This window comes from Stenella coeruleoalba (genome assembly GCF_951394435.1).
Source record: "Stenella coeruleoalba genome assembly, chromosome: 12".
Classification (NCBI taxonomy): Eukaryota; Metazoa; Chordata; class Mammalia; order Artiodactyla; family Delphinidae; genus Stenella; species Stenella coeruleoalba.
Genome location: NC_137158.1, coordinates 46,862,809 through 46,890,730, shown reverse-complemented (window position 1 = coordinate 46,890,730; position 27,922 = coordinate 46,862,809). Strand labels below are relative to the sequence as shown.

The 27,922-nt window shown below is 41.5% G+C and overlaps 2 protein-coding genes across 2 annotated transcripts in view; one reads left to right on the top strand and one right to left on the bottom strand.

Annotated features, from left to right (window-relative positions):
- The window catches only part of NT5DC1 (5'-nucleotidase domain containing 1), a 126,604-nt gene extending 99,552 nt beyond the window's left edge, over positions 1-27,052 (bottom strand). The window contains exons 1-6 of the mRNA XM_079939864.1: positions 26,840-27,052; positions 21,050-21,141; positions 19,568-19,639; positions 17,289-17,395; positions 11,945-12,024; positions 10,453-10,534 (exon numbers count right to left, since the gene is read on the bottom strand). Coding sequence (XP_079795990.1) covers positions 10,453-10,534; positions 11,945-12,024; positions 17,289-17,395; positions 19,568-19,639; positions 21,050-21,141; positions 26,840-26,932 — 526 coding nt within the window. The 5' untranslated portion in view covers positions 26,933-27,052. The remainder of the gene's footprint in view (positions 1-10,452; positions 10,535-11,944; positions 12,025-17,288; positions 17,396-19,567; positions 19,640-21,049; positions 21,142-26,839) is intronic.
- On the top strand, positions 976-9,409 carry COL10A1 (collagen type X alpha 1 chain). The gene is made up of 3 exons (XM_079939862.1): positions 976-1,423; positions 1,936-2,104; positions 6,511-9,409. The coding sequence occupies exons 2-3, from the start codon at positions 1,951-1,953 to the stop codon at positions 8,370-8,372; spliced, it is 2,016 nt and encodes a 671-aa protein (XP_079795988.1). The 5' UTR covers positions 976-1,423; positions 1,936-1,950; the 3' UTR covers positions 8,373-9,409.
- Positions 27,053-27,922: the final 870 nt, after the last annotated feature.

Here is a 27,922-nt window from a genome sequence, read left to right as displayed (position 1 = left end):
AGAATACTAACCACTGAAAATTACAATGATAACATTTACTTTCATCTTTGGGGGAAAAACGTTTCTAATTGGGCTGATTCAAGATCCCTGAACGAAACTGCAAGGTAAACCAATAATACTTTTAAAAAGCCAAAAGCAAAGTCTGAAGATTATTTTTCTTATGAAATGAATACAGCAACCTTATTTAAATGGACATGACAGGACCTTATCAAGTTAAGGGTTTTTGTAATCTCCACTGCAACTCTAAAGTAAAACCCAAAATTAAGCAATAAAATCTGAAGCCATTTACTGAACACAGTATAGTGTTGTAAACAATGAATTTAAATCCTTCAGGGTGCAATACAGCAGCTTCCCACTAGCTAGCTATTTTACACGTGGTAGTGTATATATGTCAATGCTACTCTCTCAATTCATCCCACCCTCCCCTTCCCCCCCCCCACCCCGTGTCTACAAGTCCACTCAGCTTGGTGCTCTGTGATGACCTAGAGGGGTGGGATGGGGGTTGGGGCGGGGGAAGGGAGGCTCAAGAGGGAGGGGATATATGTATACATATAGCTGATTCACTTTGTTCTACAGCAGAAACTAACACAACATTGTAAAGCAATTATACTCCAATAAAAAAAAAGTCACATACTCAGAATAATAAATAAATTCTTCAGGGTAATTATTGCTAACTCTACTATCAAATTCATGGATATTTTGCCTCTGTCTAAAAAATTTTAAATAGTATGCAAACACTGAAACATTTATATGCTAACAGTTAATATTTCTCTTATTAATGGCTGAGGACTTATATTAAAATTCTGAAATACAGGACTGCATATCTACATTTTCACTCGTGTGTTTCTCTCAAGCCTAAAAATAAGAATTGGAGTAAGCTATTTTCATAAAAATTTAGAAACATTCACGGACACATTAATGGCTTCACGTAATAACCGAAGTAAATTTAGATGATGGTTTAAATCCACACTCCCCTCCAAAAGACTTCTTCCCCTACTTTTATATACTACCAAGTATTTTCAACCAACGAACACAAGAATGTCCTTTCTAAAAATATAAAGGGGATAGGATCATCCCATTATGAACTAACCTAAACATCTGAGTAATAACTTCTAAAATAAAATCACAGAAAAAGATGGTGCATGGTTAAAACTATTAATATATATTTAAGACAAAGAGTTTATTTTTCAATAAGAAAACAAGGAAAAAGAGAGCCCAACCTGATCTTGTATGCCTGCCCAATAGAACTTTCCATCATAATTTGTGCTTTTCACCTCTGGGGCAGGGGGAGGAGCTTAAACTCTGGGTAACCTCATGTAGTAAGGGAAAAGCAGCATAAATACTGCATGGCAGCTCCCCCCGGGCACAGAGGAAGGCACAGAAAGCTGGTAAGAAACCAACTTCAGGAACTTCCAGCATCCAGGTAAGTCTATGACTGGTGGACTTCCATGTTAGCTTATTTGGAAACAAGCTTCAATTAATTATTTGTTTTTTGTGATTTAAAAAGATGGCTTTCCACTAAAGTGCACTTAGAAAGTTTAATTTGAATCAGTCTATTAAAAATAGTCCTAATTAAACTATATTTGTAAAAACATGTCCTAATCTGAATTTCAGTGTATTTGAGACTATTGGTAACTTCAGTCTATATCAAAGATCTTGAATTATTTAATACAGACATCCAATTACAGTTTCTGTGTTTCTTTTATTCAAATAACTTTATTTTCACTTGATTACCTGAATGTGGTTTTCAAAAACAACTAAGACATATACTTGTATAATTAACAAAATTATAACTCTCATTAATTTATTGAATATATTCAGAATATATAGGATAAGGTTAAGAAAAGTAGATAACTATTTAAAGAATTCATCTGTGAAACATCAGAAAAACAAAACAGGTCAGTCATGAAGCTATATGAAATTACTGTTTTTCAGACTCCATCTGAGAACATGCTGCCACAAATAGCCCTTCTGCTGCTAATATCCTTGAACTTGGCCCATGGAGTATTTTATACTGACCGATACCAAACACCTACAGGCATAAAAGGCCCACCATCCAACACCAAGACACAGATCTTCATCCCTTATACCATAAAGAGTAAAGGTAAACTGACCTATATGTTTTGCTCTATTAACTAGTGGGTTTTTGTTTTCTACAATCTTAATGATCTCTTTAACAAAATGTTTTAAATTTTATTTGGCGTTAAATTTATCTTCAAACTTCTCAATTAGCCCAAAAGGATTTATGGAAAAAGTAGGTCTATTCAAGAACATTCATATCCTTCACACAAGTATAGCAGAAAGATATACCTGAAGAATATTAGGAAATTTTAGGTATAGAAATTTTTTCCCTCAATGATGCTTTTGCACAAATAACTACCCATAATCTAGACATATTAATCCAATCAAATTAATGTTTAAGATGTTTTAACTAAAAATAATTGCCAACTGTATACAAAAAGAGTAGCAGGTTTATATATCTAAATGCTTACACATATTTACTTTTAAAATTTATTTTGCTAGCTTAGAAATACATACAAAATTCTTATTATCAAATGAGATGCTCTCCAAAGAAATTTAATAGGCAAACGAAGTAGCAATTCTCATAATTTTTAAATGCATTTTTGTTAAGTTTAGTAGTTAAGTGCACAGACCTAACTGCTTCAAACTAGCTATGCAACCTTGAGTAAGTTATTTATCCTCTCTGTGCTTTAGTTCCCTCATTTGTAAAACAAGGACCACCTCTTTCAAGGGCTGTTCTGAAACTTAAATGAGTTAATATGTAAAGTGCTAAGTGTTAGCTATTACTTTTACTACTACTATTACTACTACTTCTACTTCTCATACTACTTCCATTACTTCTACTTCTATTTCTACTTCTCTCCTCCTCCTCCTCTTACTACTACTATAGTACTGGTGATGTACTGGTGGTGTAGCCTTAGACAAGTTTTAACTTTGTTCTTGAATCTATCCTTCACCTGCTCAGCTTTCTTGGCTACTATGAAGAGTACTGATATAATGTATGTAAAGTACTAACAGATCCTCAAAGAAGGGCAACTATTAGGTTTCATATTCACTAATTCCACTTAATAGCTGTCTGGCACAAACTGCCCGTTACACTACAGAATTACACCGAGTATTATGAACTGATTGTAGGATTCAAATTTCTTTTCCATAGTATTTTTTCATTATGCTTACATATTTTATACTGTAAATAAAGCTATTTGCCATAAAAATTTTTATGCTTTTGGAGACAACCATTTTTAGCAAATTCAATGTATAGGATTTTCTTTTTAAAAAAGAAAGATGAAGGGCTTCCCTGGTGGCGCAGTGGCTGAGAGTCCGCCTGCCGATGCAGGGGTCACGGGTTCGTGCCCCGGTCTGGGAAGATCCCACATGCCGCGGAGCGGCTGGGCCCGTGAGCCATGGCCGCTGGGCCTGCGCGTCCGGAGCCTGTGCTCCGCAACGGGAGAGGCCACAACAGTGAGAGGACTGCGTACCGCAAAAAAAAAGAAAAAAAAAGAGAAAAGAAAGATGAAATTTTAAATGTTTCTTGAAAGGTAGCTTAATGATCAAAACTAAATGCACAAGTACTCAACAGATTCTCTTGAATTTCTCAAAATACAAATAAAACATAAGAAAGAAAAAAGTTAGGAAAAAAGAATAAAAAATAAGAAAACATGATACTTTACTCGAAGCAACAAATGAAATTTGAAATGCTATGACAAACATATACTCTATGATCACAAATTCAGACTCTTTGTAGCTTACAAGACCATAAGGAACAGTTGTGAATTAAAATAAAATGCACCACCACTTTTAGAAGGTTAAAATATTTTCTATCTTTTCACCATAATGTACGGCACCATTTTTTTTGTAGAAAAAAATGAAAATGTATATCTTGTTAACAAATGAAAAGTTTAGAAACTGTATTTTCACTATGAAATCCACCTTAGTCTACTTGACAATACAAGGTAGAAACTCAAAAACATTATTATCCACTGGCAGTCAAACGAAGATAAAAGCCCACAATTTACACAAGCAAAACACTGAGTTGATAACAGATGTACAAAGAACTCCTGTGCAATTCCTAGGCACATCTGTTCAAACAGGTTAAAAGAGAACTCAGTCCAAAACACACTAAATTATGCTGCAGAGGGTTCCACAACTGGTGGGCACACAAGTGCCACATTCTGACACAATCAACCACTTCGTGGGCATTTAAGAAACTTCTCTACTGGGTAATCGTTATTCTTTGAGGATGGTGCCACCCTATCAAGCTACAAACAAGGGCTTGTGTCCCTCAAGAATACAACAGAAATCACATTCTTTCATGTACTGGAGAGGTGGAGCACCTATTAGGGTAACATTCTAAGTGATAGAGATCACTGTCTTTGGAGTTCCAGTCTCAGATGGTGCTCAATGCAGTCATTCTCAGTAAGACTTGCTTGCTTTTCCTCTCTACTTTAACAGTTGAACAGATTTCCAACCAGACCAAGACAATTATTTTTAGTACAGACATGATCTTTATACGATTCTGAAGCTAACCCCAATTTAATACGGTTTGCATTTTTTAAAATGTCCTATTTTATTCCAAATCATTAAAAGAAATCCTTTACTTATTCATTTATTCTATTTGCAATGTATCAATGCTCATTTATACATACAGACATATCATATATGTACACTAAAGTCAACCAACAATACATGTGTAAACACATGGAAATCTCTTCCATAAATTAATTTTTTCATAGTCTTTTTCCTGATGTCATTTTCTTAAAATCTATGAGTAAATAAAACTCCACATATTTGTTTGCAAATGAAATATAACTTCTAGTTAGTACAAAATATAAAGATACCCAAATGAATTTCCTATTTCAGTATATCTGTTTTAATGATTCTGCTCTGTATTTTGTTTCATTTGTTATCAAATGTTTTTCAAATATCATGAACACCTCTACCCAAGACTATAATATTCTCAACTACTGTTGGCTGACTACTTCTTACATGCCAGTTAATTAATATGAAAGATTTTAAATGTGCCAACAACTAATAGTTAAAAGAAACTATACCCATGAAAATACATTTTCAAAGGCAATTTACAATTCAATTCATTTAATCTTAATTCCATTTTAGTCTTCATTTTGATATTTAAAGCCATTAAAGATTTAGTTAAATGGAGTTTAAGCATATTAATACTTTCTGTACAAAAAAGATGTAGCTCAAAAGTCACAGTTATAAGTCATTTTCAGGGTTTTGACCAAACTATTTGACTACTGCGACATCTACTAAAACTATCATTACTATGAACTGTTTTCTGACAGCATAAGAATCTAAATAGTATACACAGGCATTCTAACTATATTTCTGAAAATTTATTAAACATTAAATTAATTTTAATATAAATGCTACAAGTAGATATTTAGAAACATAAGCAATTTCATTACCATCTTTGCTAGCTATCAAAGAATTTCTCTGAGAAAAAAAAAGACTATTTTATCTAGAGGCTTACGATAATGCTGCCTAAAGATTCTTTGACATAGTAATGCTTCCGTAATGGTATATCCTAATGCCAGCAATGTCTGTTACATCCCACCTTAGACTGACTAAAACTAAAACCCTGGACACCTCTTAAAGCACTTATCAGATAGACACTTGTTTTATTCTCTTTGTGATTAAAGTTCTCATAGGAGGTGTTTTGAGCTTTTCCTATACTTGTTGCTCAATAGCATGCTTCGCATCACAGGCACTGAATAAGTAATTTTTTAGTTTAAATTTATTATATCAGTATAAGTACTTAGCTCAAATGAACCCACAGATCTATGAAATCAACAATATTTGCGTTAATCAAAGAAAACTTTATATAAGCACTTTAACACTACTGTATGTACCTTGCCCATTAATTCCCTAATTCCTTGTTCCAATGTTAATAACGGAGAATGTATGAGCTCACGGTATGTACTGAGGTTAAAAAAAAAAAAAAGTCATCCTAAATCTAAACTGTTCAGCAGGGTCATGGCAGACGTAAATTAAAACAGACTGCATCTCTCCCTTATCTTATAGGATAGCTTTTTTGAGGGAAAGTTGTTATTCTTGTTCTTAAACTTGTTCCCATTTATTCTGTACTTGCCTTTTTCTTCTTTATCTGTCAAATGCCTTTTTCCCCCCTTCCTTTCTAGGTAGATGATTTTCCTAAAATAAATGTGATAAATTTACCTCCAATGCGCTCTTATTCTAAATGAATTCTTCAATCCCAGCTTATTTTCACGGATCGTTAGGATGCAATGGAAGTACCACGGTAGCCATGATCTTGGGAAATCATCTTCTCTAGCAGTGTTTTTTAAAACAATATAAAATGTATTGTCAAACCATTTAAGACCAGTCTGCCAAAATGGTCTGACTGATACTGCAATGTCCTGTTCTCATTTATATTTTGAGAAGCAATGATTCCTTAGCATTACTAACCACCCCCCACCCGGACCCGGTATGTGTACTGGGCATGTCTTATAGGTATATCAGTAAGAGGAGAGGAAGGTATTCCTGGTCCACCAGGCCCTGCTGGACCTCGAGGGCACCCAGGTCCATCTGGACCACCAGGAAAACCAGGCTATGGAAGTCCTGGACCCCAAGGAGAGCCAGGGTTGCCAGGACCGCCGGGACCATCAGCCACTGGGAAGCCAGGTCTGCCAGGACTCCCAGGAAAACCAGGGAAGAGAGGACCATACGGACCAAAGGGAGATATTGGACCAGCTGGTTTACCAGGACTACGGGGCCCGCCAGGGCCACCTGGAATTCCCGGCCCAGCTGGAATTTCTGTTTCAGGAAAACCTGGGCCACAGGGACCTCCAGGAGCCCTGGGACCCAGGGGCTTTCCTGGAGAAAAGGGTGCACCAGGAGTCCCTGGTATGAATGGACAGAAAGGGGAAACGGGATATGGTGCTCCTGGCCGCCCTGGTGACAGGGGTCTCCCAGGTCCTCAGGGTCCCATGGGACCACCGGGCCCCCCTGGAGTGGGGAAAAGCGGTAAAAATGGGTTTCCAGGACAGCCAGGTATCAAAGGTGATCGAGGCTTTCCAGGTAAAAGGGGGCCAACTGGCCCACCAGGCCCCCAAGGTCCTCCTGGGGAACAAGGACCAGAAGGTACTGGAAAGCCAGGAGCCCCTGGAGCCCCAGGCCAGCCAGGGGTTCCAGGGACAAAAGGTCACCCTGGGGCTCCAGGAATAGCTGGGCCCCCAGGGGCTCCTGGCTTTGGGAAACCAGGCTTGCCAGGCCTGAAAGGACAAAGGGGACCTGTAGGCCTTCCGGGGGGTCCGGGTGCCAAAGGGGAACAAGGCCCAGCAGGTCATCCCGGGGAACCAGGTCTGACTGGACCCCCTGGGAATATGGGACCCCAAGGACCAAAAGGCATTCCAGGCAACCACGGGATCCCAGGCCCTAAAGGTGAGATGGGGCCAGTCGGGCCTGCAGGATACCCTGGGGCTAAGGGAGAAAGGGGCTCCTCTGGGTTAGATGGAAAACCCGGGTACCCAGGAGAACCGGGTCTCAGTGGTCCCAAGGGTAACCCAGGGTTGCCAGGCCCAAAAGGTGACCCTGGAATTAGAGGACGTCCTGGCCTCCCAGGCCCTGAGGGCCCAACAGGAGCTAAGGGAGTGCCTGGGCACAATGGTGAGGCTGGGCCAAGAGGTGCCCCTGGAACACCAGGTACTAGAGGTCCCATCGGGCCACCAGGCATTCCAGGATTCCCTGGATCCAAAGGGGATCCAGGAACTCCAGGTCCTCCTGGTCCAGCTGGCATAGCAACTAAAGGTCTCAATGGACCCACTGGGCCACCAGGTCCAAGAGGGTACACTGGAGAGCCTGGCCTCCCAGGGCCCCCAGGCCCCCCAGGCCCCCCAGGCCAAGCAGTCCTGCCAGAGGGCTTTGTGAAGGCAGGCCAGAGGCCTTTTGTTGGTGCCAACCAGGGAGTAACAGGAATGCCTGTGTCTGCTTTCACTGTTATTCTCTCTAAAGCTTACCCAACTATAGGTACTCCTATCCCATTTGATAAAATTTTATATAACAGGCAACAGCATTATGACCCAAGAACTGGAATCTTTACCTGTAGGATTCCAGGAATATATTACTTCTCCTACCACGTGCATGTGAAAGGGACCCATGCTTGGGTGGGCCTGTATAAGAATGGCACCCCTGTAATGTACACCTATGATGAGTACATCAAAGGCTACCTAGATCAGGCTTCAGGGAGCGCCATAATCGATCTCACAGAAAATGACCAGGTGTGGCTCCAGCTGCCCAACGCAGAGTCGAATGGGCTGTACTCCTCTGCGTACGTCCACTCCTCCTTCTCAGGATTCTTAGTGGCTCCAATGTGAGCATATTCCCACCGAGCTAATATGAATCTGCCTGAAAAGGCGTTCCCCAACTCCACCCCACCCCACAAAATGCATATGGAGGTAGGCTGCAAAAAAGTGACCAATTTTAGTTTTCCAAAATACAGATCTGAGCTTTCAGACATAGTGTACAATATGTGAAAACCCTCTCAAGTTTCTAGTCAGCAATCCTAAGTCTCTCTAAAGTTTTCTGTGAACTCCTTCCGTATTTAAAAATTCTACCATAAAAGTACTGCTAAGCTAAAAAAATAAAATGATCTTAAAAAACCCTGAAATGTGATGCTAAATCATGTTAAATTTGATTTTAGAAATTCAGCATTTCCTTTTAAAATAAGCCTGTTTCTAACGATTAACAGGAGAATTTCTAGGAAACATTCAGGAGGTGTCATGTATATTTATGGGACTTAAATACTTGAATATCCAAATTTAAAAGACATTGTATACCCTAAGATCTTTCTGATGGCGCATTACTCAAAGGCTTACGTGGTCCCCTTCATCAATATCTATTCAAGTACACAGGTGCATATAGACTTTCTGCAGCTCTCATAAAAAACCCAAAATATTATGTTAAAAATAATCTGAAATGCAAGGTGCTTTAGTCGTGAACCTTTTCAAACTTTTCTGTGGTTGCAGGAAAGCTTTCTGTATACCATTCACAACTTGGGTAGTGAAGAGTATACAGATGATGTCTGTATGAATAGGATAGGTCAAACAAATGATGTCTGACCTATTCTATTTATTTGACAGAAGTGTGATTAATTTGCTTTAATTCCTTATTTAGTCTTATGTAATATGATTTTGTGGGTTTACAGAGCATTAGCATATGTACCTTGGGCCTTCCATTCCAGTGAAATTATAATTGATGTGAAGGATTTCAAAATGTGACTAGAAATGAAACGATGTTATTTATTTATGCTCTGTACTGTATTTTTATGTTGCTGTTTAAAACTTTTAAGCTGTGCCTCACGGAATGTTTTATCTACTCCTTATTTACAATGCAATAAAATAACATGAATAGATTATTATGCTGAATTTATCTGACACCAGCAATTTGCTATTCTCAACCATTTTTGTAAGGCTTTTCATTTTACAAAGTTAATAAAAAGTAAAATGATAAAGTGGTGGGTAGCTTTTATAGGTGTCATGGTTATGCCCTCCTACCGGAGATGGGCATTCCCACACACCCAAGCACTCAGTGTGGACTGTGAATAGCTATCAAACAACCACATGTGATCTACAAGCCAGGGTGAAGGGCTGGTGGCTGGGATTAGAAAAGTAAGACAATCACCCAAACGTAGTGATGTTTTTCTAGGAAGGAAAGAAGGAGGCAGCAGAGAAATATGTAGTCTGAATAAATATTCTGTAGTTACTATTTATTACCTTGACATGTTTTTAGTCATAACATTTAGGATTATTTTGATGGCTTACACTACATTAAAAGGAAGGCAAGCAATTTTTATGTCAATCAAAAGGCAACATTTTTCTCAGCTGAAAAACACTGCTCTTGAGCAGCTATCGGCCCATTGGCTGAATTAGGGCAGTCTGGTTCAAGTCATCAGGGTAACATACTATAAAGGCATGTCTTAATTCCTTAGAAGCAATCTCTCTGTGTAACCCAAGCAAACCTGTGGATGGAACCGTAAAACCCTAGGCTTGGGTTGGTGATATCTCTGCTCCCATTCTAGGTGAGCCGGTCCTGTTTTTAAGCAATAAGAATAGAATTTTCACTTTCCCTATCTGTCTATAATTACAATACTAATGATTACAAGTGTCACCAACCTTCATTCCCAAGCCAGGAAACAGCAAATTCTGGGGAACCCACAAAATGACCCTATTGGTAAGCATGTAAAAGACGGCATATCTTAGGATACTGGCCATTATGGCCACGAAACAGAAATGAATAAAAGAACCTCTTAAAATATAACCAGTATCAACTTTATGGCAATATTTAAAACCAAATTAAATCTTAATTACGGAACACAGAAAAATAGGTAACTTCTAAGTAATTCATTAGATACACAGCATTGAACAAACATCTAAAGTCTCTCTTCACGTTACTCACCTTTAAAAGCTGACATTTTATAATTATGTTGTATACCAGCAACTATGTCCTTCCAAAAATCAAATGGTTTTTGACCATTGTTCTGCGAAAGAAAAAAGAAAATCCAAATGTGATACATGTAATAGTTTTGTTTTTAAGCATAACAGAAAACACCTGACAAACAACTATAATATCACTGTATTGTAAAATAGGGATTCATGTTTTAGAAAACATAACAGATAAAAACTTCTCGTTTTTCTAAATGTGATTTTAGAAAGAAATCTTCCATGCAAATCACTGATACAGAGATATATACATATGACTAAATATTAATATAACTCACATAACCCAAATAAAATAAAAATTTCCACTCATTATAAAATCTAAACATTATAGAATAGTTTTAACACATGAGCAAATCTACAATGTTATAGCCTGTGAGGTACCAGAATGTGTCACTTCATGTACCATGGCATCAGTGGAGCTAAGAGACCTGAAGCCTTAAAACCTCAAAAGCTGGTTACTGTAGAATTCTGTGCACATTTACTTGAGTTTCAGTATAAAAGAGGAGCAAGTCTCTATTATTAAGGAGGTTCCTAATCCAAAATTCAAATCATTTTTACTAAGATTTTTTTTAAACCAGAAAGCAAGTAAACAATTCTACAACGTTATCACCCTGTGCTTCCTTGGAAACATTAACCAGTGTCCTTCTATCTAAAGAAAGACCAACTACTAGATATTATTAAATTATATAAAGTCCAATTTAAAGACTGGTGCATTTGTATATAATCACTATAAAATGAGAGACTGACTCCATCTCATAATAACTTCTATAAGCCATAACTATTGCTCAACAGAAACTTTCACAAACATACAAATTAATTCTGATTCAAAAATAAACCATTATCTAGTTCTATCAGAAACATTAACATTGTGATTTTTAAAGACAATATATGCAAAAAGGAAAGTGATTCTGCCATAAAACCAGTTTCTGTTCATAGGTCCTAAACTCTAGGTATAAACTGATATAACCAGAGATCTATTTAATCCTGATACATAGGATAAGGAAAAAGTCTATATGCATTAAACTATGCCCAGAATGATGAATTTAAAAATTTCACCTCATTTTTCTGGTTTTATACTATTTACAATGCTTAAAAGGACACATGGAATTTCCTTAAATTTCTTTTATTTATTTTTAAAAATTCTGCTAATGAAACCAAGAAATATTCTTTCCATACGCAGGTTTGGTATTTTCTTTTTCTAGACTATCGCACCCCCTGCTGCAGAACAGGTTGATTATTGGTGGGGTCGGGGAGGGAGAAGGGATGGTCGCTATTTAATTTTCCAAAAATATTTTGACCAAATACTCTATGTTTTTCCTCCTCGGTCACCTCTGAAACCACAAAGAGGAAACTAAGTAAAATCTCAACTCAAAAGACATATATAATTAAGTCCTCTGATTTATAGCTAAATACACTGCACAGTTTCTAAAAAATGAGTCCCCACTCACCTTTGTTAAAGAGTCCACCACTCTGGCACACAGAAGAGCTCCAGGCAGGTCAAAGTAGTTATCATAAAAATAATATTTTCCTAAAAAGAACAAAAATTTAAACTGGGAACAAATTGATGCCTCGTTTATGTGACATACACAGAAACTTGGCTGAAGAGAGACTAGATTTTGGTTTCGCTACTTAAAGGGGCTTTTATTTCAATTCAGAATCACTCCACTACAGCCTATCATCACCTGTTAAAGAAGGCTTCAGCTACAAGGCTACTACAAGAAAGTTAAAAAAGGATATCCATAGTTAAGCACTTTATTAAAAAATATTTATTTTTTTAATGTGAAAATTAGACCATATCCCAAATATGAAACAGATTATGAAAAAGTCACAATTTAAATTATCAATGTCACTGAATTATCATCAACCTGACACTGGAATACCATGAAGTGCTCCACACAACAGTGCCTTTGCAAATCTGTGCTCTGGTCCCCTAGAGCCCCGCATTCAATCTTCATACAATTTCAGACAAACTTCAGTACAATGTTAAGAACAGCCAGGGTGAAGAGAAGAATAAAAAAATCAGATCACGTGAGGACACAGTGTGCTTATCTTAGAGAAACTCGGAAGCACAGGCCTGGCACACTCTAGGGTCTCTGGGAGGAGAGGGATTTGATTAATCCTGTTTGGCCCTAGGGTAGAAATAAACTTCAGCCCTTCCTTGGCACCGATGTCATTTTTGACTCTGCTGTGCCCGGGCAGACGCTTTTGAGGACCCATATCACATCCCCTTGGTCCGCGGCTGACCCCAGCCACAGCTGTGCTATGCAGCAGCATCCTACCTCAAGCTCACCTGTGCCATTCCCTTTCTCTGAGAGCCTCTGGAGCCCACACGGCAAGCCTCAGTCAACAGGGTCAGGAGCCAGTGAACGAATGCTCCAGCCTCCTGTCCCCTGGACTGACAGCTCTGAGAGGTGTTCTCTGCACTTCTCCTCAGGAGTCCCGGTGGAATCCAGCTCCTGCTGTTCTTTCCTTCCACGTCACACCCGCACAGCTATCTCACTCCCGCATACTGCGATCAGGAGCAACCGCTCTGCTCTGAGGGGGAACGTAACCTCAGAGTCCTCTAGAGAACCCTCGGTACAAGGAGGAATCCAACAGAACCAATACATGGAGTCAGATTTCAGTTTAATGTTAAGAAAGTACTTTTCAGATGGTCATAATTACTCTTGTGCAGAGTACTGGTAACTGGCTGATTCTGAGTCCCCACTCCTCCCATTTGTAAGCTGTGTATGAGGTTCTGCAACACAGCTGCCTGGTTCCTTAGTGTCCACCAAGCACAATGTCCAGCATATTGCAGGCACTCAATAAATGTTTGTTGAATGAATGATCTAAAAATAGAGCGGATTACTGTCAACCCTTGAGCAACATGGGTTTGAACTGCAGGAGTCCACTTATACATGTATTTTTTCCAATAGTAAATACTATAGCAGTGCATGATCTGTGATCTGCAGTTGGCTGAATCCACAGATGTGGGACCTCAGATGGGGAGGAACCCCAGGTAGGGAGGGCGACCATAAAGTTACACTCAGATTTTTGACTTCACGAGGGTAAGTGTCCCTAACCCCTGAGTTGTTCAAGAGTCAACTATATTTTGGAATGAAGAAGTGTCACGGGTGAATTAGGAGAAAACTCTCTGCAAGGGCCAGATGTCTATCCCTTTAAATGCTACTTAATGCCCCTCACGTCTTCATGTCAAATTATTAAGGATATATAAGGAATAAAGTCAAAGTTCTGTTAATTCACAAAATGGTTGCATAGGTTTGTATGTCCTTTCCCTCAGTTAAGAATATTTTGGTTAGCATAGTCTTCCTGTTTTTTACTCTCTCACAGCTGAAATTGTTGTGGGAACATCTCAGACTCATTCTCATTCCCAAGAAAGGTTAAGATGTCTTTGTCAGCGTGAGGAAAAGCGGGAATTTGGAGGAAAGGGAGAAGCTATTCCATGTACGCTTCTGCCCACACTGCTATGCTATGAGACCAAACACTCCAGTGCTGCAGGGACCAGGACAGTGGGCACCGGTTCCCAAGGCTCACTAACCTGCACTGTATCTAACCTCTTGGCCTGTGACACCAGAGTGACCTGCCTGAACCAGACAGCCAGCTGTCTTGGGCACTGTGGGAGCAGGAGGTGTGTCATCGTTGTACCCTTGCTTTTCCCCTCCCCTTTTTCTCCTTTTGTGGGCATTAATAGATGAAATTCAGTTTATGAGTTGAAATACGGATTATGAGCCTTGGTTGAGGATCTAATCAAAGAGCTCAGGGGTTGGATGAGAAGGACGCATTGACTTCCATCCTCAAGGCAAGGGGCTGATGTCACTCGACTATCAAAAATGGGCTAGATGACCACCGCGTGGACATAACAGGGTTTGTGCAGCTGTGACATGTTAACAGTGCCAGGCTGCTCTCGATGTCTCTCCCAACATCAAACTCACAGACTGTGCCCATGAAAGCTTTGGCCCTCCACCTCCTTAGAGGGCAGACAGCTCACTGGGAATGAGGTGATTACTGAATTTAGTTCAAGAGAACAAGCCTCTGAATCAAGATCGAGTCCTATAATCATTAAGCTTTACACACAGAAAAACTGTTGCACCAAAACCCACTGCCAACACCTCAGCCTTGCAAACCTGTGTTCTCTTAGTGATGGAGGAACAAAGGCACATGAATGACTGAGGGGAAGAGAACAATTCATGATAGTGTAAGTTCCCACGTCTCCTGCAGACAAGTGATATCATCTCCATTTAAAGATAAGGAAAGGGATGCTAAGAGTGGCTGAGTAATTGACCACATCACTTTAACCAGCAAGTAACAGAGTTACTATCAACCAGGACCGTCTGGCTCCAAGCGCCTTGTGATTTCCACTAGACCAAGCTGTTTCTGCATAATCTACCAGTATGGGAAGAAAAAGATCAAAAGGACTTGCTCTCTGGAAATTGGCTGGTAAGAAAAACCATACTCATGCCAAGGCAACCACGTGAGAAGTGCTTATCAAATAACCTGTCAATAAAATGTCTGTGTCCATCAGTGCTTCAAATTCCCTAAGTGTACTGGTAGGGATTTGTACTTTACAACTCTCTGCTTAACTCTGAACACGAATATACTCATTGTAGAAAGAAGTAGCCCATAAAGAATCAATTGGAGTTCCTGAAAATAAAGGCCTTATTTGGCAATATTTTAAACCCACATATCCGTAGAGCAACTATATTTCTAAAAACTTACCCTGGATATATTTACAAAAGTGCAAATGATACATGTATGAAAACGTCACTGCAGGCTTGTTTGTAATGGTTAAACACCGCTCACAACATAAATGTGCAATGTGAGGACACTGATGAAATACATCACGATGTAGGCCCTGGATGGCAGAGCATGCCTGCATCGGAAAGAATGAAGTACATCTGTCTTTGTGCTATTGTGACGGAATCTCCAAGATGTAGATGAAAAAAAGCGAAGTACAGAAAAAGTATGATCCTTTTTGTATACTTAAAAAAATAAGCTTCGGAGAAAGGGGATTGTGGGGGACAGGGGTTGGAAATAATTACTCTTCATTTTACTTCTTTCTATAATATTTACATTTCCTGATCATATGCTCCCATTATTTTTTTTAGTATAAACAAAGTTTAACTGGAATCACAGGCCATTTTTTCCTTCTTTTATGTCTCTACATTAAGAAAAAATGTGTTATGTTTCAAAGGCATTAGCTTTCTCTTACTATTTTGCAGAAACAGTAGGCTTCTATTTATGTGTCACAGCCCCATCACTGGGCACCTGGAGTGGAAACACTTCCCTAACCAGCCCAGTTAGGAGTAAATAAACTCCAAGACCATACTCAGAGCAGCGCTCCTGCATAAATTACGCACCACAAGGAAGTTTTGATCCTGCGTAAATTACGCACCACAAGGAAGCTTTGGATTCTAGGAGGCACTGCTCTCTAGTGGGCAGAGCAGTGGGTAAACAGGCGTGTCGTGTTGGGTGAATGCTTTCTTTTGTAGCTGGGAAATACTTTACTTCTTTAAAATACTCCCGATTTCTGAATGGATGTCAGAATAAAACACTTAGCTGGGTGCCTACCTTTTCTGGGAGAAGGGAAGAGTTTATAGTTAACCCATGAACAATGTGGGGAGGGGAGGTTCGTGGCTCTGACCTCCATGCAGCCCAAAATCTGAGTATAATTTATAGTTAGCTCTCCTTACCCGCAATTCCACACCCACGGGTTCCATGAACTGTGGATCGTGTAGCACTGCAGTATTTACTATGGAAAAAAAAATCCACGTATAAGTGTATCTGAGCAATTCAAACCCGTGTTGTTCACGTGTATTTACAACTGCCTACATCTGGACAGACAACAGGTGTTCCCTATCACTTGAGTAAAAAGGAAATCCATCCATTTAACTTCAAGCTATTCTGAGTTGAGATGTGTGAAAGCATTCTATACGCAACCCCAAGGTGAAACCTCAGTTTTTCCTATCAACTTATTTTATCAAGATAACACACATTTCCTGACATTTTCATCTCACTACAATAATAATTAAAAAAAACCCCAAAAGATAGCAAATGTAATAAACAAAAACACAACAGTAATAAGGAATAACTCCAACTGTTTTCCGGTTACTACATTTTCTAAATGAAAACAGGTGCATTTCAAAACTGTAGTGTAGGAGAAAATGGCAAAAAAAAATTAGAACAAATGAAAAACTAACAATCAGGACTTTTAATAAGGTCCATGTGTTTATAATAATGTTTTAATGATTCTTTACTAATTTATGCACACCCCTGTTTATAAATAATTTTTGAAAAATCTTTTCATGTTTACTCACGGTGAAGCTCTTTAAAGAGAGTTGGAAAAATGTGTAAAACCACTTGGAATAAAGGGGAAAAAAAACCAAAGGCAGAAGGTACTAGAAATGGCAGTAAAGAAAAGAACTCTAGAAAACAGGAGAGATGAGTAATGTGGGGAGAAGCGGGGGACAGAGGAACGAAAGTAAGGATTGTGCATGTAACAAATTGATAAAAATACAGAATAAGGAATGTATTATTCCTTGTTCTTTACTCCAGAACAAGTGCAACTAGAAAGGTGAATCAACAGAACATTAAATAAAACAGAACCAACTGCCAAAGAGAAAATCAGACACGTGGGAAAAAATACATCCTATTCCTATGAAACCATAGCAGGTCCTTTGTGGGTCCTGCCCAGCAGGGTGCAAGGAGGGTCTTCTTTGTGTCCTGACGTCCCAGGCTCAGGGTCCAAAACAACAGGGGAGGGAATGGCAGTGCTGCCCCACACATGACCCATACCTGACCGGCAGGCCATTCCCGAGTCTGGCGTGAAGTGCTTCCACTCCTTCCTGCCGTACTCCTCCGCCAGCACCTCTGGAGCCAGCATCTTTGTGCCGTGGCTTGCCCTGGTTTGGGGAGATAAGGCACGTGACTCATCAGTGGTTCTCCTGAACACCCCCTCCTCCAGCCTTGTTATTGTTAATTCACCCTGATACTATGAAAGGATTTTTACAAAAAAGGTTTTCAACTGGATGACTTCCCCATTTAGGGTCCTATATGGCATTTCTCTTGACAGCTCTTATTCTTCTCCATGTCACCCATCAACCAGCAAAGTGATCAGGGGCAGCTCACTCTGAGGTCAACGCTGTGGCAGTTGCCCTGGACCAATACTATAAACCACAATTTCTCTGGAAGAAATATGACGACTTCTTGCCTAAGAAGCTGTCAATTAACCACGCAGATAAGATTAGCCTAGCTGGAACAATGAGGAAACACTGCAGGGACTGGGTGGGAAGCTGGGCTGGCAGCAGGAAAGAAAGAGCAGCAGTCAGAGCACGAGCTGCGTCAGGCCCGCAGGAGCAGGGAGGTGCCTGGCACCCAGGGCCAGCGGCTGTGAGCACAGGGGACTTATGAAGATGAAGGTGGGGTAGTAACATGCCACTCAAGGACACCACAGAGCTAAAAACACAATGGGAAACAGCAAGACGAATGGGGCAAAACTTGGAACAGGAAGACAAGAAGGTAGCTATTTTTTGTACTCGAAATACTGCTTTTGCATCCGTTGGGCCTGGTTAAGAGAATCTTACCCTGTAGAGAAACAGTTGATACTTTACGTTGTTTACTTTGAGAAATTATAATGCTAGGGAGTATTATTAGTCTTCTCTTGGTGTTATATTGTGGTAGCAAAGCAAAATGAAGGAAAAGGAAATGAAATAAGAAGGGCAAATGCAGGAAAATCATAATCGGGATCCTATTTATAAACAAGTTAATATTTACATAAAAGCTACTATATGTAAGGGTGGAGGAACCTTGAGCAAGAAATACGATCAGAAAAGGAATCTACTGTATTGTTTGAAAGCAGGCATCAAGGACATAACCTTGTAAATTCAAGAGAAGCTGCAGGTTGGCCAGAACTTGAATGGAGACGGTCAGACCTTGGGAAAAGGGTGTTGGGAATGGGGACCAACAGACAGACGTGACAATAAAAGAAAGAAGCAAAACTGTGGAATGTTTTCCATTCTTTTAACCGTGATTGAAGACAGCCAAATACACTGTAAGAATCTGAAAGTGGCATTTAACGTCATGGTCAAAGCTGCATTCTGTGTGTGTGGTGTACACACACAAATCAATACACACACTCTATCTCTAGTTGCCTGAGAAAAAACATGCAAATGAATTGTAAAATAATCAGAAGTGGAACCACACCTGGCCTAGCTAGCTACACCTTAGGGGCCAGTCTGGGGTAGAGTGTGAGTCTGTACTGTGCAAAAAGAATGATGTACCCAAAGGGAGAGTGTGTACAAGGGGTAACCTGTGCTGAGCATCCTCTTCGTGAACTCTGACCATGTCAGCATAAATCATAAATCGTACAACTGCACAGCCACGTTAACTGCCTGTACTGTCAGCAGTGGGGGGAAAATAGATGCTCACTCCATGGTACCCTCTGTAAGACTAAGGGCAGCGATGGCAGCTGCTTCTCAACTGCCTGCCCTACTCCTACTAATACTCAAAGTGTTGGACTCACCCTAGGAGGAGGGAAGGAAAGGGAGTCAGCACTAAGTTTGGGAGGGGGGGAGATACTTATGAAGGTTGGAACAATCTAGAAACACTTCCAGAAGGAGCTGAGACACAACATGGGTCCTGCATGATGGGGGCGAATTTGGATAAATGGGGGAAGAAAGAGAGGTGTGCCTAGACCGCCAATCCCCACCCAACATCCATTCTCTCCTTCTTCCTTAATAAAGGCAGCTTCAATTTTACTCCAGGTTAGCACAATATAATTCCCAGGCTCTGTGGTCAAAGACATAAAGGAATTTATTAACATTCTACTGTATTTCCTGAAAATATTTCTGATGAGCTAAATTTAAAGAATTAGACCTTTCAATCTAATGCTTCCAGGTTTATATTTAAACGGCTCAAATGATTCACACAAAGACACGCAGGCACATAGATAATCTGCCATCTGATTGACTAAAGTAATAATCTTCTTTAACCCATACCTTAACTATCAAATGCTATATGATAATAAAATGTCCTGGAAAGAGTGAAGCTTTGACTTCACAACTAAATTTTATTACCTGAGCACGGTGCCATTATCTGCAAGTTTAATGAAGTTCCCGTCTTCCAGATCCAATGCCAAGCCCTTGCAACTGAGATAGAAAATTCTGATTACCAGTCAATTCACATAGTTACCTAACCCAAGAAATAAAAATTTATATTTTCAAAAAACTCACAATGCTAAAAAAGGACTCTCCCACCCAAGTGAATGCTATGTTAATCAAACAAGTAAGAATATCAATTCTAAAATTAAATATCATCCTCAGAGCAAGTACATAAAGAAAACTGTTATGTGGGCAAACCAAGGACAGCATATTCAGTGTCTAAAATCTTTGAGCTTTTAAAAAAAGGAATAAAAAAACTCACAGAGAACAAAGAATAAACACCATTGTATGCCTCTGTTAAAATGTACAAATGCTTTCCATTAAATAAAACACACACACAAACACACATTTGTATTCTACAAGTTAAGATCTTGGCCAGAATCTTTTCTGTACTCTTTAGAATCTGCCTCAGTTTAGGTCGGGTTATAAGAACTAGCCCTCTGGACTACGCATACTATTGAAAACCACTAAAACAAAGTCAAATACTAAGTTTTGGGTTGTTCACTGTAAAAGACTTATGGGATTTGGGAAGAAAAATGGGTACAGATTCATTATCATGAGTAATAAAAGCAAGAAGGTAAAACGGCCACCAAACACCAAGGGAATTAAAAAGAAAACGACAGGGTACTTTAGAAACATTATTTACTTTGGTCCACAGTAAAATTTCCAGAGTCGGTGGTTTCATACAGTAAAATATTTCTGTTTCTTCGTTTGCTAAAAGGGATAGATCAAAAAGGACTAACCAAACACTGGAAGAATGTATAACAGATGAACTCTGTTGTTCCAGAATTATTTCTGTATGTATTTTTCATGCGTTTCAGGACTACTGTTATTTTTCAACCGAACAATTTAAAGTGGTTTAATAGGACTTTTGTTTGTTTTATTGTTTAAATGAGGAAGAAGGACAAAGGAAGCCTTGGAAAGTTGAGACTCCTAAGCCAGGAAGGGAGTAAGCAGTCAGAGTCTCAGACATAGGGGTATCTACCCAATTACAGAAAAACAAATGTCCCAATTCAGACACTTATTCAAAACATGATGATTTCCTCTTTTCTTACAGTTCTGTATTTGAAGGGCAATAAAAGAAAATTTTTTAATAAAAGATGTAAATTTTAGACAGCTCTTAATAACCTCTCAAACTCTTAATAACGACAGACTTAAACCATGTAAAAATACACAAATTAGTCACATATGCTCTTAGCTTATTTTCATACTTAAACAAGTCTTAAAGTAGAAAGGACTTTAATTCATCAAACGTAAAACTTTTTAATACAGAAGGCATTTTGTCCTTTGACTCAACTTCACATTTCACTTTGTTTCCATAGCAGAGGAAGCATTAAAATTTTATCCACAATAATTAAAAATCAGAAGGAATGTGCTGACCTTAAAAAAGCTGCTTACCAGAAATCCCAGTCCTCTGGAGTCACAGTGAGCAATTCCTTGTCATACCCTTTCTCCTTGACCAGGAACTGAGCAAAGCTATTATAAATGAGCTGTTAATAAAAAGAAGGAAAAAAGACAGATTAAATGTAAAATTCACTATTCATTCTTAGCTTCAGAGACCTGAAAACCTAATGGAATCAGTCATGAGACAGGTGGGAGGGAATCTGTAGTATCTGTAATTGTGAAGCTCTGCAGGTTAACACTCCGTCCCCAGCAATTTACCCACTCCTGAGAGCCCCAGGGAGCTGCTGTGTCTTTTTTATTCCATCAGCATACAATTATACCACCAAGGACAATTATTAATCTTACTCCCAAAGCCTAATGGGTTGGAGATCATTAAGACTTGACAAAGCTTTGTAAACTGATTTAACAGATCTCCAGAGGATAAACATAATGACCACTCTATCATCACATCCATCCTCCATCCACCCTTGCTAGAAAGGCCCCATGGCGGCTGATAATGCTAATTCATATACTGGGCCCCACAAAATGGAGGCCACCCCACTGGCCCAGCTCTGGTCACAAATCTAAACCTAAGACAGTGTGCGCTTACACAAAACCCCTGTCAAGGAGACCTAACATACACCAATCACAATCCTCCACGTCAGCTTTAGCTCGCTTACCTCACCCTAGAAAACAGGACCTGCAGTGCCTATCAGGGAATCCCTGACCTCCTAGCCAATCATGCCCTATTTCTGTGGTGCCTCTTCTAACACTCTATAAAACACGGTCTTGCCCAAAATCTCCGGGGGAGAGTACTCCACTGCTTGTGGGGCACTGCACTCTCCCAATCTGTGGATTATCTTCTCCAAAGGAAAGACATCAAACTCATTACTTACTACCTTATTTTACTTTTGTCATCTGACACAGGGGAGTCTCAAAGAGAAATACACATAGGGACCAGGCAGGTACTCTAAAGAAGGAATCATGGTACCTCCATCAGACAAAGTGAGTATCGTTTTTTCCCACCATAAGAAAAGCTAAGGAAACAGGAAAAAGGAAGCCTCTGGAAGCAAGCACAAAGACAAATGCTCTGCTGATGGCTGACAGATCTTTTCATTCTCAACAACAACAAAATGACAGGTTTTCTGAGACTGAAGAGTGTCCAAGGAGACACACTGAGCAACCTGACCTTCCTTCTCCAGATGTTAACCCATGACAGGTTTTGATAGCATTGGAATGGCACAAGGGGGAAGCGAGAATAGATACAGCAAGAGTTGTAGGAGGGCTTCCCTGGTGGCGCAGTGGTTGAGAGTCCGCCTGCCGATGCGGGGGACATGGGTTCGTGCCCCGGTCCGGGAAGATCCCACGTGCCGCGGAGCGGCTGGGCCCGCGAGCCATGGCCGCTGAGCCTGCGCGTCTGGAGCCTGTGCTCCGCAACGGGAGAGGCCACAACGGTGAGAGGCCCACGTACCGCAAAAAAAAAAAAAAAAAAAAAGAGTTGTAGGAGAAGGCCTCCCTGAGGAGGTGATGTACACACTGACACCTGCAAGATGGAGCAGTTAGCTGGGTGAATCCAGCGGGGAGAGGGCAATCCAAGTCCAGGGGGGCACACAGCTGAAGCTGGGGATTGGGGTTAGTCACTCAGGTACAAAGTACTACGGACAACAAAAAATACACATCATGATCCTGCCTGCAAGGTACCAGTGCCCTGGGATTAAGAGATGTAAATCCCATGTTAATGAAAATCCTCAGATGCTTAGAGCAGTGCATGGCATACAAGTAAATTCAATTTAAGTATTGCTATTATTATCAGTCGGGCGCTGGTTAAAAAAAAAAAAAAGGTCCTGACTTGTAGCATTTGCTCATTTCCATGGTATAGTTACCCCCACCATGGCCAGTTTCAAGCTACCAATGGTTACTGCACACCATCAGACTTGCCTCTGGTCAAAGTATTTATTCAAACTTGGACAACTGGAGTGTCTCATCCCTTGGCAATACTGATTAACATATGGGCATGCGATTCCAATGAGGTCAGATTCCTTCCCAAGAGAAAGGGCCCTTTCTAGCAGGGATGCCACCAGGGGTGTCCAGAGCTGCGTTCCTTACCTCTCCAAGGAGATGGTTCTGTAATAGGAGAGAATGGGGTCAATGTGTAAAGAGGAGCAGAGAACAGAGGTGCTGAGAAAAGCAGGGAATCTGTGCCTTTGAAAGCCCTCTTCTTGGGGCTTCCCTGGTGGCACAGTGGCTGAGAGTCCGCCTGCCGATGCAGGGGACACGGGTTCGTGCCCCGGTCCGGGAAGATCCCACATGCCGCGGAGCGGCTGGGCCCGTGAGCCGTGGCCGCTGAGCCTGCACGTCCGGAGCCTGTGCTCCGCAAAGAGAGAGGCCACAACAGTGAGAGGCCCGCATACTGAAAAAAAAAAAAAAGTCCCAAGGCCTTGGTCCTTGAAGCTCTTCCTCAAATTATGTTGAGTCACCACAGAAGCCTTCCTGGCACAGGGCCTCCACCACCCACCCCCTTGCTCTCCCAGCCTTAACTGCCACTTACTTTCTCAACAGTCTCACCTGACAAATAATCACACACAATCCACAGCGGGTGCAAACTGGTGCCCCGTGGGTCCTACGCAGACCACAAATTATATTTGGTTCCCACTGAAGGCTGCCAGATAAAATATGAAACACCCAGCTCAATTTGATTTTCGGCTAAACAACAGATAATTTTATAGTATGAGCTTATCCCAGGAAATATCTGGAACACCCATATACTAAAAATGTTTTTTTTATTTGAAATTCAAATTGAACCGGTGTCCTGTATTTTTCTTTGCTACATCTGGCAACCCTATAATCCTGCTGTGTTCGAAAATGAGCTGGTGTTTAAAAATTGAAAGACTTCTCATACAAGCTTAGATTTCTAATTTGTCTTGAGAGAATTAGATCTGACAAGACTGAGCCTCTACCTACGCCCATGGCAAATGCTGGCAGGAGTTGAGCACAGCTGCGCTTGAGGAGGGGCGTGCGCGCACTCTCCCAGCCGCACGTTTAAGTTAACTGCCTGGGTCCAGACACTCCTGAGTCAGCAACTCCAGGACAGCACAGGTGTCATCATTTCTACGATGCTTTTCCTGAGCCCCCCCCCCCCGGTGAGGCGACGCACCCAGTTTCACGTTTGCACGACACTCTGCACTTAACTAAATGCCTATGAGACTGATATGAGAGGCACGCACAGTGATCCATGATGCAGCGCCACTGCCATCTCCGGCATCTTCTCCTGCAACGCCCCACCTTCTGCTTGACACCCAGCAGATCCAGGCGCTGTTTCTCACCTTTAGGTCCTTGCACTGGCCATACTTCCTCTGCCAGAAATGCTCCTCTCTGCCTCCTCACCTGCCACTTGTAACTCCTGTGCTGGGACCCAAGCATCACTCACTCCAAGGACTCTCCTCTGGGATTTGCAGCACACATAAAGCCTGGTGGGAGGTAGCAGAGACCTGCCAGCTGGACCACCTTGCTGGGTGACCCTGGATAAGCTACTTATCCTTTCTGTGACTCAGTGTCCTCATCTCTAAATGATGATAATAACATCTAACTCACATGGTTGTAAGGGTCAAGCCAGTTTATATAGCAGAATGCTTATTAGAATACTGGCTGTTAGTGCTATTTTCAGTTACTAAAATACCTATTATTTATGCAATTGTTCCACAATTATTTATTGAATCCCGTACGTGCACGCAGTCAGCTTGGCACACAGAACACACAATAAACTGTCACATATACTGATGTCAAGGGGTCATGGCTCTAGGATCTAGGGAAAGATTCCAGCAAGTAAACAGGAAAATTTAAGGCAGTGTGTAAGTACTGTGAGAAATTAAGGTTTTTATGGAAAACTGCAGATGGGATAGGGACAGAAAGGTAAACTTTAGGGGGCCAGGCTACTTAAGATGAGACCTGCCAGCTGAGAAGTTTGTGTGATGAAGGGAGGAGGGCCCCAGGCACAGGTAACAGTCAGTCAGCAGCAAGGACCAGGCAATGCTGCCCTCAGCACAGGGGACCAGAACTAACCTTTCAATACCTTTACCCATTACAAGGCCACCTGAAGATCTGTGTTATCTCTGTATCCCTAACTCTATTATGGTGCTCAGCACATTGTTGGTACTTAATAAAAGATTTCTGAACCAAACAGGATATAAAACGCACTAGGTTAATGTTTTCAACCTTTAAATATCACTTACATTCGAAGTTTATAGCAAAGAACTCTTGTCTTTTAACGAGCCTGTATTCTGAAATTTTATGCTCACTCATGCACAAAAGTGGCTCTAATGACAATGGTTTTAACAATATTTCCTTCAAATAAAGGTGACTAGGGAGGAAATGCAAGAAAATGTTAATCAGGAGAAGATTTGAAAGGCAAAGGGAAGGAAAATATGAGTCAAAGACCTAGAGGAACCAGTGGCCAAGGATCAACAAGTCTCCTCAACTCTCAACATGACTAAGGAAACACCTGTACAGCAGGAAAGCAGGAAAGTATAATAGAAGGAACAGTACACTTCTTTTTTTCCACCATCTGTACATAGAGAACATGAGTAATTCACTGTTTTGACCTTTGAGGGGTACCTGAACTGCTGATTGGAGCACTGACCTCACCATACTGAGGAGCAGCCCTTGCTGATGCCTGCACCAGCGGCCAGGAGCTCTGTTCATAAGTGGTCAGGCTGGGGAATGATATGGGTGGTGACTATAAAAGCAAACACTTGTATGTGTCCAACACAGCTCTAAGCATTATCCATCCTTTACCCTTTTAATCCTTTCAACAACCTTTCCAGGCAAATCCAATTATTAGCCCCATTTTACAGATAGGGAAACTGAGAATAGACACGGGTTAAGTAACTTGCCCGAGGTCATAGAGCTAGGAACAGAGGAGCTGGTGCCCTCTGTCTGCAGTCCGGCTGCAGAGTCCTCGCTTTGACTACCATAACCAGCTTATTTCGCTTGGATATTTACATATTTGACTAAAAAAAAAAAAGTTAATTTTTCAAAATTAGTTTCCTTGTGAAACCAAAGGAATGGGGGAGGGAGAACAATTCACTTCAGGGTACAGGTGTGGAATCATACACACCCCACTTCCCCCTCCCTCCCTAAGTGCAGTGAGGACCCAGGCTGTTGTCAGGATTAGACCTTACTCGAGGTGCATGGAGCACGCAACAGGTGAGCAAAATTTATTTCCTTCTCTTGGCAAAAGGCAAAATTAGGGCTAACATATTAATGACTTTTCGGTTAGTCTTCCAATACACCACACAATTTCTCCCGGACTGCAGTGTTTAAAAACTAACAGGCGGTCTCACGGACGTGCAAAAGAAAAACGCAGCCAAAGAAAATACAAGTCGTTAACCAGGTGGGTGTATCGGCGCTCTGCTGGTGGCCAGAACGATTTGCTGAGAAGTTCCAAGGCTGGGGATATGCAATGGACACCCCGAGTTCCCCTAGCCCCACCCTTCCTCTGACCCAGGAACCGTTTCCCTAGCCCAGTCTTGCACGACTTGTCCCTCCTTCGCCCCTCTTCTTCCCTACCCATCTCTCAAACTTGGCTAAGGGCTGGGCTAAATAAGCCGGTACCCACAGCACGGGCGGGGATGGGGGAATGCACACTTCCTTCCGCCCCGCCTCGCCGTGGGAGGCCGAGTTCTGCGCAAAGGCGCGGCGGCTGCAGGGCCCCGGCGACGCTCACCGCCGCCTAAGCCGGGAAGAAACTCGAGCCCCAGCCGCCATGAAGACTGCACGCCGTGCGCCCCGGCAGCCCGCGCCACTCACCCGGGCGCTCTCAGGCAGGTTGTAGCGACACAGAGTGTGGTCCAGGTCGAAGCCGACCACGTCGCAGGCGGCCAGGGAGAAGTGCTGAGCCATAGCTGCCCGCGGACCACCAGAGAGCTCCTAGACGCCGAGAGGCGACGACGAGCGCGCGGGCAGGACGTTGCGGTACTACCGGGCAGGACGCGGCGGGGCGGGGCTGCGGCCGCCCCCTGAACGCCGCACCGCTGCCCCTCGCGCTTCCCGCGCCCGCCAGCCCCGCCCCCGGCCGCGCTTCTGCCCGCCCCTCGCGGCCGGACTTCCCCGCACCCCGACTGGCCGGTTCGCTCCCCAGCTTTCCGCAGACACTCCCAGGCCGGCTCCTGCCCCACTGTCACCACCCTGACCCCCGCCCCGAAGTCCCGAAGGCGGGATGTGACCAGGAGCGGAGCCGCTGCTGCAGGAATTGGAGGCGGCACTAAGCCCCTGTTGGCGCAAAGCCTTCGCCGCAGAATTAACCGGGCCTCCCCTTGGTTTTCAAGGCGCCAGGGAAACCAAGAGAATGTCAAGGTACACCTGACCCTTTACTCTTGTGTGCGAAATGATATAAGATTATGGAGAAAATTTTATCCACTAATATTCCCCTGACCCAATTAGCCTATAATTTGGAAGATTTTTTTTGCCCATGAGACCTCTGACTGGATTCAATCAAAAACTTTATATTCTTTAGTAAATTCCTAAGTGTATTTGTAAGCAGAAACATTTCACCCCCTGGAGCGCGTTGGAAAATAAATTTATTAGAAATCGTGAAGGACCGTTTTGCGAAATGACAATGATTAAGGAAACCAATATTGGTTGTTATTTGATTATCCTATTTTTTATTGTAATGCATTTTTTTCTATGAAAGGATATTAGAAACTTCATAGAACATACTACAGAAGAGAGAACTTTATGCAAACAGAAAGGTTTAAAGTTTATAGAACACAATAATTTGAATGACAGTGTTTTCAATTCTCTCAAGGACTGTTTATAGCTAGTATCATTTTAGATGGATGAAGGGCTAGGACTTTGAGATCTTTAAAATAATTTAAAAGAGAAAATACAAAT